Source organism: Limanda limanda, chromosome 11 (assembly GCF_963576545.1).
Source record: "Limanda limanda chromosome 11, fLimLim1.1, whole genome shotgun sequence".
Taxonomy (NCBI): Eukaryota; Metazoa; Chordata; class Actinopteri; order Pleuronectiformes; family Pleuronectidae; genus Limanda; species Limanda limanda.
The window spans coordinates 22,613,207-22,628,506 of NC_083646.1; the positions used below are offsets into that span (position 1 = coordinate 22,613,207).

General features: G+C 40.7%; 1 protein-coding gene across 1 annotated transcript in view; it reads left to right on the forward strand.

The window, feature by feature from the left end:
* Window positions 1–12,376, forward strand: part of cdk14 (cyclin dependent kinase 14) — a 113,325-nt gene extending 100,949 nt beyond the window's left edge. The window contains exons 12-14 of the mRNA XM_061082003.1: window positions 2,598–2,646; window positions 6,870–7,009; window positions 12,261–12,376. Of these exons, the coding sequence (XP_060937986.1) occupies window positions 2,598–2,646; window positions 6,870–7,009; window positions 12,261–12,376 (305 nt within the window). The remainder of the gene's footprint in view (window positions 1–2,597; window positions 2,647–6,869; window positions 7,010–12,260) is intronic.
* The last annotated feature ends 2,924 nt before the right edge of the window (window positions 12,377–15,300 follow it).

Sequence of the window (15,300 nt, forward strand, 5' to 3'; positions counted from 1 at the left end):
CTGCATACTGGAACTGCCGGTTGTGTGTATCAGTGAGTACTGGCCCACATTGAGCACTGCACTGGAAAGTTATTAATCCGTATTTATTTTAGTTAATATCTTTGACCTTGAGTTATTTGTGGTAAACCAAGTCTGGAACCGTTGTAACATCTTCACTTTTATTTTCACAAACATAAGACAGTAGCTTGGTCAATTGGTATTTTGACAGAAGCAACAAAATGCAACACCCTGTGGAGCCTACGCTGAACTGCAGGTGGCAGTATAGCAGCAGGAAAAAACCTACTGAGCTCATGTTTCCAAAGCAGCTCTGAGCTCCTTGGAGCCGACTGTTATCTGCACACTTTTCCAAAACCCAGTGACTCTATCACTCCTCTGCTCATTCATCGCACTTCATCATCACTGCTACATGCATAATACTTTCCCTTGTTTTTTTTTTTCAATCCAGTCTTTGCGATACATCATTAAAGTTTGGATCTCAGTCTTGTCCATGTGGCTGGACCTCAGAGTGGAGGCAGCACTTATTTTTCACATTTCTGTGGTTGTGAAGAGACTCTACACATTCTTCCTCACTCCTTTTCATATCTTGCTTTAACTCCACTCTACTGTCGAACTGCTTTTACAAGGCATTCAGAGCTGGACACATTTTGCCTTTTAATTCTTATCTGTATCACTTCTTCACTTTTATCAGTGATGGATGAGTTCAACTTGATCATAACAGTTTCATGATTTGGTTTTGTTATTAAACAGAACACTATATAAGTTATTATAAAGATAATTCAAACACTAATACAAATGTTAGTATGAAACCCAAACAAACAACATTTAACAGATGAATCTAAAAGGGTAATGTGGCAAACATCTCTCATTCATCAAATTGTTAAGTACTGTTCCAAGGACCATTGGTGCCCTTATGAAACCACATTTAAGTTCACTAGATCGAGATTTTTGGGGGGGATCTGCACCAAATTACACAAACGCTTAAATATCAGTCCCATAAACATGCCTAATTATCATTGTGAAGGTCCATCCTTTAATAGTTACACCATTGTCCGTCCAGTTGTTTTTGGGTTAGGGTTAGGGTTAGATTTAACTGACATCAATATCTTGTTTTAAGAGAGATTCATTATAACATGTATGCACACTGCAGAAACAACTGCAGGTGACATTTCACTGCTTGTTTTAGATATTCAATTTAAAATTCAAATATTATGCTAATGCTAATATAACATTTACTGTAATTCAATCAGGTGCTTTTAGACAAGTTTTTCAGGTGTGTTGTATTTTGATGTGATCACACAGCGAGCACAGATACATCGTACACTGCTGCTATAAACACATCAATCCCACCTTTTCAAATGATGGACTGGGGGGGCGGGGGGCTCGTGATTTAATTTCCTATATTGAAGCACAGTGTCAGGTTGAGTTACAGGCTGAGGGATCATTCAAAGCATGGCCTGCAGAAATCAAACATAACCTCAGATGTCTTCTTCTACATCAAATACATTCATCTAACACTAGATTTTGTATCAACCTTTATTTGGTATGTAAATTGAGAGAATTAAATGCAATATGAATACCAAAAAGCTGAAAAGTACATGTATTATAATGGGATTTACTCACTAACATTACAAATACTTAACGAACACCAATTGTATGTTGTTTTCATAATGGCATTGGTAATGGCTCAATCTGACTTCATAGTGGGAGCCATGTGAGGACTCTGTCTGGCAGCCTTTACCTCTGTCACCCAGGGACCTGTGGTCAGCTCAGGCCGTTCCTGGCACTAGACTGGGTGACTGGACCCACTGTTGAGTAGCTGGCAGACTGGAAGTTGACGCTGACAGACAGTTGGATGGCCGGCTAGTCGGATTAGGCTGGCAGTGTAAGAGGTGGGCTAACTCGCTGGGTGGCTGGCTAGCTTGTATGGAAGCTGGTCAGTTGGCAGCTCAGCTTGACAGTGTGTCCACATGGCAGCTTTGGCCGAGCCGGAGAGAACAGTGCAGCATAATAAACATAACGTGGAAATATGGAGAAACTACCTCACATAACTCCTCTCATTTAATGTGCACTGGTTTTGAAAAAGATAGACACAGCTCCCACTGTAGCATTTCTCTATTCATTTATGCCACCAATCAATTTCACCTACTTATACATGAAGCAACAGACTGTTCAGTATTTGATAATTGGTTTGTAGGACAATGAGACACGTTCTTTTAAAGCAGACATTTCATTTTGTGGCAGCAGAATGTGTTAATAATTACCCAGTAAGGTGCATTAGGGTTAAAGCAATGCAAATGTCAGACAAACCAGTTCAAATGGAAACAGATGAGAAAAGACGGAGGATATTTGATGCTCAAACGGGAACATTTTGTCTCTTCTTCAAATAGTTTCCATCGTTTACTTACATAAAGACCAAGATGACATGTGATCATAAAAGAAGGAATAAAACCTCAAACATCCAGCATGGTGTCCTCCTGATGTGCTCCCCCTGCAGCACATGTGTAACTTTTATGTGAAGAGATAAATGCACAGGAGGGTTAACCAGACAGCAGGTTAGTTCACACACTTTATTCATTATGTGTTTGTTCTCGTTCCAGATCGCTTTACAGTGTACAGTGCTAAGAAGCTCAGACAAGCATGGAATAAGTAAGTTCTCCCCCTTCATATTTTGTGTGTGTGTGTGTGTGTGTGTGTGTGTGTGCGTGTGCGTGTGCGTGTGCGTGTGCGTGTGCAAGCGTATTCATATTCGTGCATTTATTGTTAAACCCAGAACGGGGTGCTGTCACTGATAGACACACTATTACCACCATTGCTGTCTTCAAAGTCAAACTCCTGTGTGAACTTACTCTTAACACACTTTGTACAGCTCACTAGCTCTTCCACTAACTCACAGGATTCCTGCAGAGTCCACATGTGAGACTCCACATGCGACATCCGATGTATATGGTAGAAAAAGGGCACGGTGGTTCAGTCTGGGGCTTCTACTAGAAGTGTGCCACTGTTTGCTCTTGGCTTAGATCCGGAGGGGAGACCACAGAGAGGGGGGGGGGGGGGGGGGGGAGCATGTCTCTATTCCACAAGGAAATTAAAAGCAGGACCACGCAAGTGACGCATATAAAACTCCAGTTATTGAGTCAGTGCAGTGCAGCTGCTACAGGTGGTTCCCATCACACAGCACTGGTAAGACCTTGGTTCCTCGAGTGATTTAGAATATTATCAAAGGTCTTCTGTGTTCTTAATCCCCAGAAGAGATGCTACATCTGCAAACTTGAAGTCAAAATTACCAATGATCACATACAACGGACCATAATGAGCATTCTATCGTCATATGAATCAGCATCCCAGTAATCTCAGGTCGCGTTCCTCGTCCCAGGCCGAGAAACGTTCAGCCTTTAGTTGAGGAGATTGAGTGTTTTGATGTTATCTTTTGAATGGAGTCATCTGACCAATATATCTGAATTAAAGAGTTTTAAAAAGTAGCTGCTGTTAGCAATGGTAAAAAAGCATTAGAATCAGAATCAGGGTTTATTGGCAAGGAGGTTAACACACACGGAATTTGCTGTGGTGTGTTTGTGTAAGCATAAATGCAAAATATTAAAACATATTGCACATTCCTTTTTCTAGTTTTAATAATTCTAAACACTAGAAAGGGATTGTGGCAGTATGATAGATATGTATAATTTGAAGCAGTACTGTTATTTGCCACGGGAAGTTCACATTCACAGCTGGGGACATTTTAGGTCTTTTTTTTTTGCACAGAAACTTCAATGCAATGATTTATGTTTACCAATCATCCACAACATTAAAACTGTCTCAACATTATGTTAATGTTGTGGCAGATAGCAACATTCTTACTCTCCTGCAATAACTAACAATTAATTTATGATTCAACAACGGACAATTACTCGACAATTATAACCCTCTGACTCAGTGGATGTAGAAAAGCCTGGTGTTTATTTTTGGAAGCAATTGATCCATTATAAGAAGACATTCTGCTCCTGAGTTCAAACACGTTGGTACATTGCTGTCTTGCGGCAGCAGAAAGTGATTTTACCAACAGATAGTTTCATTCGTTAAAGGCTAACTTTTAATCAACATTATTAACGGGTGGGTGCACAACACTTGTACACAGAGATGATCCAATCATGGGTCAAGTGAAACCTTTTCCTCTGCAGAGAAGTATTTCTCTCACTAGCTCGAAAATCTGCCCTTATAATATGAATCCACTAGTGCACCTGGCTTCTACAGAGAATGGGAGCTGATTGCTTTTGTGCACGTTATGCCCCACAACACAGCCATGATTCATTTAGTGACTAAATGCAACCCGCATGCACCATGCACCTGGCACAGCAACTTTCTTCACAGTCAGACCAAAAAACTAAAGTGGATTTGGACACGTTCTGAATTCAGAACTTTGGACCCTGAGCTTAGATCCTGAGAGCTGTGCGTTGGAGCTTTGATCAAACCAAGAAGCCACTTTCCACCGAGGTGAGGGAACAATACAAGCAGCTTGTCCGGCCTCACCTCTCCTTGGTCCTGTTTGTGGCATGAAGAAGCACTCGCCATGCACCGGTGAGGAAGGAATGCTTTTCTTTGCAGTGAATGTGTCATCACCTGGAGCTGTCTGATAGATTCAGTAGATACCATCCATCTTACCGCAGATGTGCTCTTATTCACTCAAGCTAGCTGGCCACAAAGGCAGCACGGAATGTGCACACACTGCACCAACAGCTTTCAAAGAGCAACACGCTCATCTCCACGTGATCTCACACCTGCACTTATTTAGACTCCGTGTTAATCCATCTACACAGGAGGATTTATATTTGTATTCAACTTCCCTCTAGTGCTGTCATTAGACCAACATACAGGAAAGAGTTAGAAGAGGAGTTCATATCTTTGTTGAGTTGGGAACATTCATGTTTCCCAGCAGATGAACCCTTCCTTCATCCATACTTGATGCAAAACATTACCTCAAAAGACTTTTGTCAGTGAGTCACATTGTCACTGGCCTTAACCGCAGTGTCTGTGCTTTAGTGCAGGGATGGGGAACATTATACTTGCAATTTTAACCTTTCTATTTTAAGTATTGTTTCTATAGGAGGGATTTTCCTATTGATATAAAGAACTTCATTTTTTTGTGAAAGTTGCCATTCAATTTAACTTTACCAATACTAATAACTATACTGCATCAAAGTAACCCAATGCAATGGCTGGAACAACCTCTCTTTGGCTGATGTCAGATAGTAGTGATGAGGATTGATGATCATAATGATGATGAGGATGATGCTATAAACACCTGCACCTTGAATAAACCTATTTGTATGAAAGGGGCATTATTAATTGAATGAAAATGTCCGTTTGGCCTGTATTTGTTATGTCTATTGTTCCATCACAGGCCAGAAGGAACTAGGGGATTACCTGTTGTGTTTTTCCATGCTTGTTAACATCATTTAACATATCACCAGCCTTAGGCTTAATCTCAATGTTATGCCTCAACATAGTTAGAGGATAGTTCTAAAAACTACAATATAATTCAACTCATTGCAATAACTGATAATTTCTTTACAAACCAAATGTTGCTAACATTATTAGGATTTGTTGTCAGCATATTTGCCAATTTTGCATGTTAATACATTAATACGGAACTTTTAAAGTAAACGGTTAGCGATAGATCGGACTGAACCATCTCAAAGGATGGTCCCTCTCCCAACTGAATCGTTTCACAGCCGCTAGTTTGACTTTAAACTTTGCTGTGGAGCTCCATAGAATATTCAAACCGTGTGAGAAAGAGACTAGAAGAGGCCCTGATGGACTTTGTTAACTTTATCCCTGCCTCTTTGCTGAGTGGCGATGATGAGCTGAACTGGGATTTATCCTCCCTCTGTCTCTTTGCTGATAAGTTGAGTTGAGATCCCTATTGAGAGCCATGGGAGTGTCTGTCAGAGAGCTTGACTAGGGAGCCAGCCATGAGAAGCCTGCAGAACATGAGAAGCACTCTGAGTGCTCTGCGCAGCGGGCCGGCGAGCTGCGCTGAATAACATCATGTTTATTTAATGCAGCGGATGCCTAATTACTGACTGAATTTGTTGCTCTTCCTTTTTTTTCAATCTTTTTCCCCCCTCAGCGCTGCTAGGTAGGGCTGGTTCAGGAGTTCAGTGACTCCCAGAACAAACGCACTTCACACACACGTGGGCACACATGTGCACACCCGCACACACTGACACAGACACACACACACACACATGTTCGCATAGAGCTTGCTCATGTCTTGGTTCCTGCTTTAATGAACAACACCTCTTGTTTCTTATGGTGACCTAGTCATCAAACTCGAGGTGTAACGTGTGTGTGTGTGTGTGTGTGTGTGTGTGTGTGTGTGTGTGTGTGTGTGTGTGTGTGTGTGTGTGTGTGTGTGCGTGTGCGTGTGTGTGGTCCTTTGTATGTGTGTGTCAGAGAAGTGTTTTTCCTCTTGAGTCAGCAAACCTAGAACATAATTAAAAAGCTTATTTTTTTTGTTGTCAGCAGCTCTGTGGATTGGAGAGAATAATTTGTTTTCTCAGAGGGATGAATGAATGGAAAGAAGGTTATTCTATATTGTATTTGGATGAAAGGGAAGCAGTGGTTCCTTGGGTCATACTCGGTTTAAAGGGGTCATACTCGGTTTAAAGCCTGTAAGACTAATCACCATTAGTGTGTGTGTGTGTGTGTGTGTGTGTGTGTGTGTGTGTGTGTGTGTGTGTGTGTGTGTGTGTGTGTGTGTGTGTGTGTGTGTGTGTGTGTTTGTGTGCGTCTCATGGGTGTATACTTTGTTACTGTATGTATATAAGTGTCTGTGGTCACTGTATCTGATGAAGTGTGTTGGTGTGTTTCAGGTTGGGTTACGTGGACCATGCTGAGGAGTTGGCCTCCAGATTCCTCCAGTGCTTCCCAAAGAACCGCCTGTCGGCCCAGGCAGCGTTGAAACAGGAATACTTCAGTAACCTTCCACCGCGGCTCTGGGAGCTGCAGGACAGTAAGTCCCCCAGCACACTGAACACTGTCCCTCTAACACCTGTCTGTGCTGACAAGTTGCAAAGCCAGGTGGCGCTTTGTTTCTTCTGGATTGTCAGTTGTTTTTTTTGTAGGTATCAGGATGTGAGGCACTCAAAATGGAAAGAATCCGTCATAATATGATGCTACGTGAAGTTTGATGGTGCTTTATTGAAAATAGTGTTCATAGGTCATTGGAAATGATCATAATGCAATGATTAAGGTTCATCTCACGTACGGGGGGAGGCTGAGGCCGCTTCATGCTGGTGTTTAACAAACAGCAGTTAGTTATTGTGGCTGGGATCAGTGATCTGAGCCACTCAACACACTCATCCCATGCAGCAGCAGCAGAGGATGTGACACATGAGCTCACACATCCTCATTCTATGAGTCATAACTTTGACAGATTTTCAGATCCAGGCACAACTTACCCTTTCTGAAAACATCACTGTGTTGACAGCAAATAAACATTTATAAATCGACTTAGTAATCATAGAAAATATGTGCTCCTTCTTTATTGCTGCAGAGAAGAAGAGAATCATTATTTTGGAGTTTTCCTCACTATCAAAGCAACACAGTGATTATGGTCTGTACATACAAGAGCAGTATAAGTGCCATATATATAATTGTTTGTTTGTTAAAGAATTAGAGCTTTGCACTTCACAACATTTAGTTATTTTTTGTGTGAACAACTAAGGCTGCCCGGAAGGTTGTTCAGAACATTGAGAAATATGTCAACTCTGGTATGTTCACACTCAATGAAGCATTCAAGTTGAAGAGGCATCCTAACGTAAACGGGTTGGCCTCCTGGTGTAAGATGACACAACAAAAATGCTGCTACGCCGGCAACTTCTTTGACCCGGTGTCAGTTTAGATTGTTCATTCCAAGCTTTGAAAACCTGCGTCAAACTTCCTTGAACACAGTATCTCAGGAACTCCAAGAGGGAGTTTTGCTTGGACTCAGTGATCTGCTGATTACATTTTGTAACGGTCAAAAACTGTGACCTCACAGAACATGTTTTTAGCCTCATGAACCAATACCTCAAGTTTGGCCTAAACAACCACTTGGACTCAAAGATAAAGTTATCATAATGTGCAGGTCAAAGTAAACATTTTGTGAACCCAATTTATGAGGAATGCCTTGAAGGAATTTCATTACATTTGGCACAAACATTCATTTAGACTCACAGGTGACCTGATTAGAGTTTGGTTGTCAAAGGTCATATTTTTTCAAATATTACTCTAATCCCTGTTATAGAATTTATATATAAAAGTTCAAGGTCACTGTGACCTCACATCACACATTTGCGAACACAACTCAAGATTGTGTACGTTATGATGACGGAACATTCCACAATAACACCTTTTGATAAATTCCTTCTTAGTCTTCACTGTATATATAAGATGAGTCTGGACTGAAATTTGACTGTAAGGCGGAGACATATAACCACGAGGCAGTAATTCTATTCTCGCTCTGACTCTCCCACTCTCTCTCATTTTCTTGCTTTGACTCCCCCTCTCTCCTTTGTGTTGTTTTTTTTTAATTTTTTTAGCTCCCTCAGCTCCACTGGATCTTACAGCATCCTCCTCTCTCTCTCTCTCTCTCTCTCTCTCTCTCTCTCTCTCTCTCTCTCTCTCTCTCTCTCTCTCTCTCTCTCTCTCTCTCTCTCTCTCTCTCTCTCTCTCTCTCTCCTATCTCTCTCTCTCTCTCTCTCTCCGTAAAGGAGGCAGCGAGCAGTGACCTGGGGTTGGCTTGTTTTTGTTCACGCAGAGAAAGCCTGTCTTATTATGTGGATGCCGGTGGGACAGTGAGCTCAGCCGCTGCAACATGCTCAGTTTGATTTTCTATCTTTCTGAGTTGTTGTTTGCCCAGAGCTACAGCACACTGAGGCATTCTTTAAATAAGAGCCCCGACTCCCAAAAAAAAAGAAAAGAAAAGCACAGTACCTTAGAAACACCCATCTTAGCTTTCAACATCTTCAGTTTAGAAGCACATTGGTATTAATAGTGGTTTCTCAGTGTACATTTTGGTTGTGCAGAGGCTTTAGCCACAACTTTACAGTGCGGCTGTATTTCAATTAATGCTACAGAATTGGGTTATTACATGACAGCATGTCAGAGATGACTGCATATCCATATCATTTGACAGGCAACACATACATACATACATAACCAATCCCTTAAGCTGTTATTCATTAGTGGAGTGAAAAGCCCGCTCACAAGACCTGAGTGTGCTGCCACTGACATGGTGGTAATTTTAATGGGAGAATTCCATTTTTAATTCCCCCCGATTAGGATTTTTCAGCATTATTAATCCCGTTATCAGCACCCAGCAGGTTGTCATGTCTGAAAGCAGCGGTCACTGAGAGGGAAGGGGGAGAAAAGAGAGATGGCTCATTTTGATTCTTGTCATGCTCGCTCGCTCGCTCACTCTTTCCCTCCCAGCTCTCTTTATCGCTCTTTCTCTCTCTCTCTCTCTCTCTCTCTCTCTGACGCTCTCCTTTCTGCATGCACATGTGACACAGCAGCAGAATCACTGAGGGGAGAATGGGAGGGAATTAAAATAAGTTTCCAGAAATGAGGACAAGAGTGGATAAACATAAAGTATCCTCCATTCCCCTCTGTGTGAGTGTGTGTGTGTGTGTGTGTGCGCGCACGCGTGTGTGTGTGTATTTGCCTCTTGCAAACGAGTGTCAAAATGATGCAAAGTGAGATATGAATGTGAGATAAAGAACTGGCTAATTACTCCAGTTCTATTTGGCTACAACCACAGCATAGTAATCAGGTTCCTGCAGCAGAAAAGACTGGGGCCAAAGGGAAAAACGCTCGGTAACAGCACACTGCTCTTTAGTTCACTCACCCTGTAGTTGAATATAAAATATTATATTATATATACTTTCCAGTTAGTGTTCCCTTTATCCGTATAGAAATGACCAGAGTGTTGTCTGTGGCCCACTGTGCACTCTATTGTCATGTGTATCGTGGATTTATCCAGACAATACCAGACAGATTACAGGGAACAATGACAGAATTACTGAGACAATAGAGCTCCTAAGGTTGCTGGAGCTGTGAGGGTTGGATTGTGACATTTCTAATTTGATTTCAGTGAGAGTGTGTGTGGGTGTCTGGCAGTGGAAAAAGTGAGAGCGAGGGCCTCGGAAAAGAAAAAAAAAACCTCCTGCTTCTCTTGACTCGCAGAGAGATTTATGTGTATTATGGAAGTGGAACAAAGTGTTTAGACAGAGCAGTTCTCCTCCAGTTCTCTTGGCAAAACCCACCGTCTTAACTTCCAAACTAGAGAAGAGGCTGTGCTCCTTTCAGAACAGATCCAGTGTGTGAATCCATTTGCCCAGACTGGCATTTGTGATTGCTAAGTAAACAGCTTTATATCCTAATTATTTCACTGGTTCTGCTATTGTTGACTGTAAACTATCATTTCATATCTGCTTATTGTTCTAACTTTATAAGAAGATTAAGGTTTTCCAATAAGTTGGCTTGCTGAATAGCTCTAAATTTGACAATACCCATAAGTGGTGTGCATCCCCCCTTTGTAGGACAATCCAATAGATACTTTTTACAGCCTGATGCAATTCAATGAACTCTGATCAACTTGTTTAATGTAGTCATTAATTTGCAATTTATTAGAATAAACCAAATACATAGTATTTTAGTACTCTAGTTGCCTTACCTATGCAGATAGTTAGGGGGAGAAATATCTAAAAATGAAAATACATGCTAGTACAGTTGAACATTGATTTGAATTTTTGTGTATATAATTAAACACAGGATATGCGTTGACAGCCATTGTAACAACTCATCAAACACAGATATGATAACTTTGATGTTATCCATGGAGGATAAATGTTCATAAATCAGGATCCGAGAAAGACAGTATCTTTATTTCCAGAACTTGGATGAGAATCATTGTTCTTATCATTATTTTTGCCAACGAATAATAAGTAAGGACAACAAAGAATGATTAGACACTGCCTGTTGGAAAAAGAACAACATGTCTTTAGGTTTTTATGTATTTATGAAGGAGAGTCTTTTAAACGGCCTGGTTTATAGAATATAAGAATAAAAGAAATAACCTAAAGCAAGAGAAAGGTTTGTGCAGGTTTTTTTTTTTTGGGGGGGGGGGGGGGTGGGGGGTAACAGGTTAAGAAGTTAAGTTATATCATTAGAAAGAATCAAGAATGGGCTGACCCATTAACTATAAGGTCAGTATGTATACCACATAGCCACAAATGCCCTGATTAGACAATACAGGTGAGGCTACTACATATCAGTCTGTCATTCTGCCCTCTGAACTTTTCTGAACTATTGAGACTGTTTTCTACCCAAAGTTATTCTGTTGTTCTGTTGTATGGACTTCTTATATTAGACAACTTTTCCTTGTGTTTGGATTTGTATTCTGTTTGATTGTTTCCACTCTGTTTATACCATTTCCTGTTTTATTTTGACAAATGTGCTCCTTGTGTGTCGTGTTTCCTGTCCTTGTGATCATCTGCACCTGTTCCTGATGTGTCTCACCCGTGTTCTTATACCCTGCCTCCATGTGTGTATGGCCTCTGTGCTTCCCTTTGTTTTTGTCAGTTTGTCTGTTTACACTCGCTTTGCCCCCATGGTCTGGTTCTGGTTTCCTTTATGGATTTACCTGTTGTTTCTCTGCTGATTGCTGTTTGACTGTAACACTGTTTTATCTTGTTTATTTTCACATTAAATTATCGATCAACAACCAATCTTCCGTGCCTGCTGCACGCTAGAAGATTTCCAACTCTTGACCGATTTAAAAATGTGTTACACCACAGAGATAATGACAGATTCAACCAAAGATTTCATTATCTTTTGGGAATATTCCACACAGAATGTTGCGTTATGCTTTATTTTTTTTCGGCAACTTAAAATTGTTCTTACATTTGGAATCATGGAGGCAGAAGATACACAAACATTGTCTCAACTTATATCAGGTCCAGCCATTCAGCATCTCCTGCCTCTACGATCTGCTGCTCTGATGCTTCTAAATAAGGTTGTTTAAGCAATATCTTAATGTTCCACCATCAAAAAACAAGTGAGCATGGTTAAAATGTTACATGTACCAATTTCAAATAACTACTAATGACAAAAATATTGCAACTCTGCAGACTTTTGAATAACGATCTCTATATTTAACAGCTCTCTTGAAAATGTCAACGTATGCTCTCCTGATCCGCCTGCGTCTTCTCCCCCCACAGTGTCTTCTATCTTCACTGTACCAAATGTCAAGCTGCAGACAGAGAGCGGGGACAGCATACAGGTGTGTGCACGGAGGAACAGTCATGGAAAAGCTTCCTCTGGCAGCAAACACTGACCTGAGGCAGAATCCTGCACATGACTGCCTGACAGGTATGTGTTCATTACCATGCAAGAAGCACACACAAACACTAGGCAGCTGCAGCAGCACACAGAGAAAATGAAACGAGCAGCAAACCTGAGGTGAAAATGTAATGAACTGAAATGTTTGACTGGTTCAGCACAACGAGGTTACTGCATGCCCTTGAAATCAATGTAAGTTAAGTCTTGTGTTACTCTGCAGCAGCATAGCAGCACAAGCAGGTTCGTCTTTACCCCTGATTCATACTAACGTTGGTGGGAGTTTTTATCTCCAGATTTCTAACCTTGTGAGCTGATAGGGGAAAGCTCAAGGTCAAAAAAATTATATATAGACAATCTCAGTCTTATATTGTTGTTGGCTACATTGAGTTAGAGCTGTTTATCCACTAAACTGAAGGTTGGGGGTTCGATCCCAAGCTACTGAACCAAAGGAAATACCTCTGAAGGCTCTGCCGGCAGTGTAGCAGTTATTTATGATGAGAAAGTGCTGCACATACTGTAGATGCACTGTGTGATTGTGTGTATATGGATGGGTGGTGGCACAACTGTACTTTAAAACAAGACATAAAGACTAGAAAAGCTACAGACTGTTTATAATTTATATTAATCAGAAGATTATTCCTCATAATTAAGTCATATGATTATTAGTTATCAACCAAGTCAAGATTGTGTCATGCATAGTTTAAATAAATCCATATTTCCAGGTGTGTGTGCATCCGATGGGGACTTTTTCAACCAATAAGATTAGAGACATGATCTACAGCTTGTACAAATTAAAATTTATTTCACTGTGAAGTTAATGCCAACATGATTGAAGGCTTTTCAAGATTAAACAAATCATTTGACATCTGCTATAATTGTGATCTTGGAAGGTTTTACAAAAAATACTTTTCATTTGTTTTGTTTTGTGTTTTGTTGGTGGAAAGCGGCTTCTATTGGAAAATAAGACATTCCCATATTAATATAAAATATCACAGCATATGCTAGGAGTAACCAATTTGTGTATTGCTTTTCATGTTATATCTTAAAGGACAAATGAGTATTAAAAAGCTTAAATACTACAAAACAGAGAAAACAGAACTTACAATACACATTAAATGTTTGGAAACATTCATGATGTAATATATACCAGGAATGTACATATTTGACCATTAGCTGTGTAAAGTAGTCATGTTGAGTACTGTGTTGAGCACTTATCTGCATCCCACCAACCACCACAGTGTTTCTTTAAACACTGGCGCCATGAGATCTGTGCTTTCTGCTCTGAGGCAGAGAATGCAATAATAAATGGAGGAATGGCTTTAAGTGGGTGAGGAGGGTGTCCCATTCACCGGAGGCGGGGGTCTCATTCACTGCTCGCATAAAGCCGCACCATTTGCATGTAATAAGAGGTGCAGAGGCCATGCATGGTGACAATGGCTGATCTAATGATGGACTCTGGACTGTGAGGGCCACTGTGGGGCCACAACACAGCACTGAGGAACAGATTATATCTATAATTACTGACAGGTGCAGAGCCACAGCAGACACATCAGCTCTTCACACAGAGATCTGCAGCTTTTTAAACTGTGTCCTGATGTTTCATCTACAAAGTCTGCATGCATCGTACACCAGGAGGAGGTGGAGGTTGAATACCCTGTATTTACTATTCCAGTGAATATGTTGAAGTGGGTGGCTCTCTCTGTGTGTGTGTGTGTGTGTGTGTGTGTGAGCTAGTGTGTGTATGTGTGTGTGTGTGTGTGAAGGGTGGAAGTCACCCCACTGGGAGAGACGTGTCCTCTCAGCTGCTGCATTTAAATTAAAATCAGTCTCTTTGTCCCGGCCCGTCCCGGAGCCTGACAGACTGTGAGAGCTTCACCGATATCAGCCTAATCCCTGTGCACACATTCACCTTAATACACCGACAAATTGCACGGAGACACACACCAACACTATGACCGATTTTGACAATAACAATGCAAGCAATGAGAAATGGATGTGAGAGCAGGGCGACGGTGTGAAAGAGGTGAATCTAAAGAGAAGGATCAGCTGAATTTACGGAGCTTTATAGAGAGTTTTAGTTAAGACCATGACTTTACTGTCCACTGCCTGCTGAGCATCAGCCAGAGACGAGCTCATGAAAATAGTGGAGCATTTAGCAGCATAGAATTCTAGATATTCAGTCGGAAAGACCTTAATTATGGCCGAACACAAGTGTGTGTTCCATCACTTTCACCACATGGACAAACACCTCTCCCTAATGAAAACGATATGTCAATAACAAGCTGTTTGCTAAGTTCATCACATCAATTTAAAAGGTGACAATGGGTCAGATTTGTGTTATGCTAGCTATGTGCAAACCCCAAATTGAAACACAAAAAACACGTTCATGCAAGTTTAACCAATAAAGACCTTAATCAACTGCTATGGACTTAAATGCGTTTTGCTTTAGTAGCCAGAAACAGAAATTGTAGGAAAACCAACTAAATCCATTTGCACATGCTGAGCATTCATAAAAAAAACGTTTTCCCTATTTGCTGTTAAAAATAATATTCAGGAGGCATCTAAATGTTCTAATCTATTTGCCGCAGTAAGTGCTTTGATGTGATGCTCTGCTCTTATTATATATTTTACCAACACAACTCAGATTTGTGTCAGTCATAAAATAGACAAACTACTCCCTCAGAAATATTAAGGACGAATGCTCAAACAGATCTCTCTGCCATTTTTGCTATTGTCTATGCCGCAAGCGCAATGCATGATGGTATATAATTTTTTGCTAGTGACCATCAGTTGTACACTACTTTTCACGATGCATTGTGGGATATAATGAGTCATCTATATATAAAAATGTAACTAAACATTCAGCACTACAAAATGGCAAATTATTTTTTATAGGTGACGATATAGTGATTAGTGAGT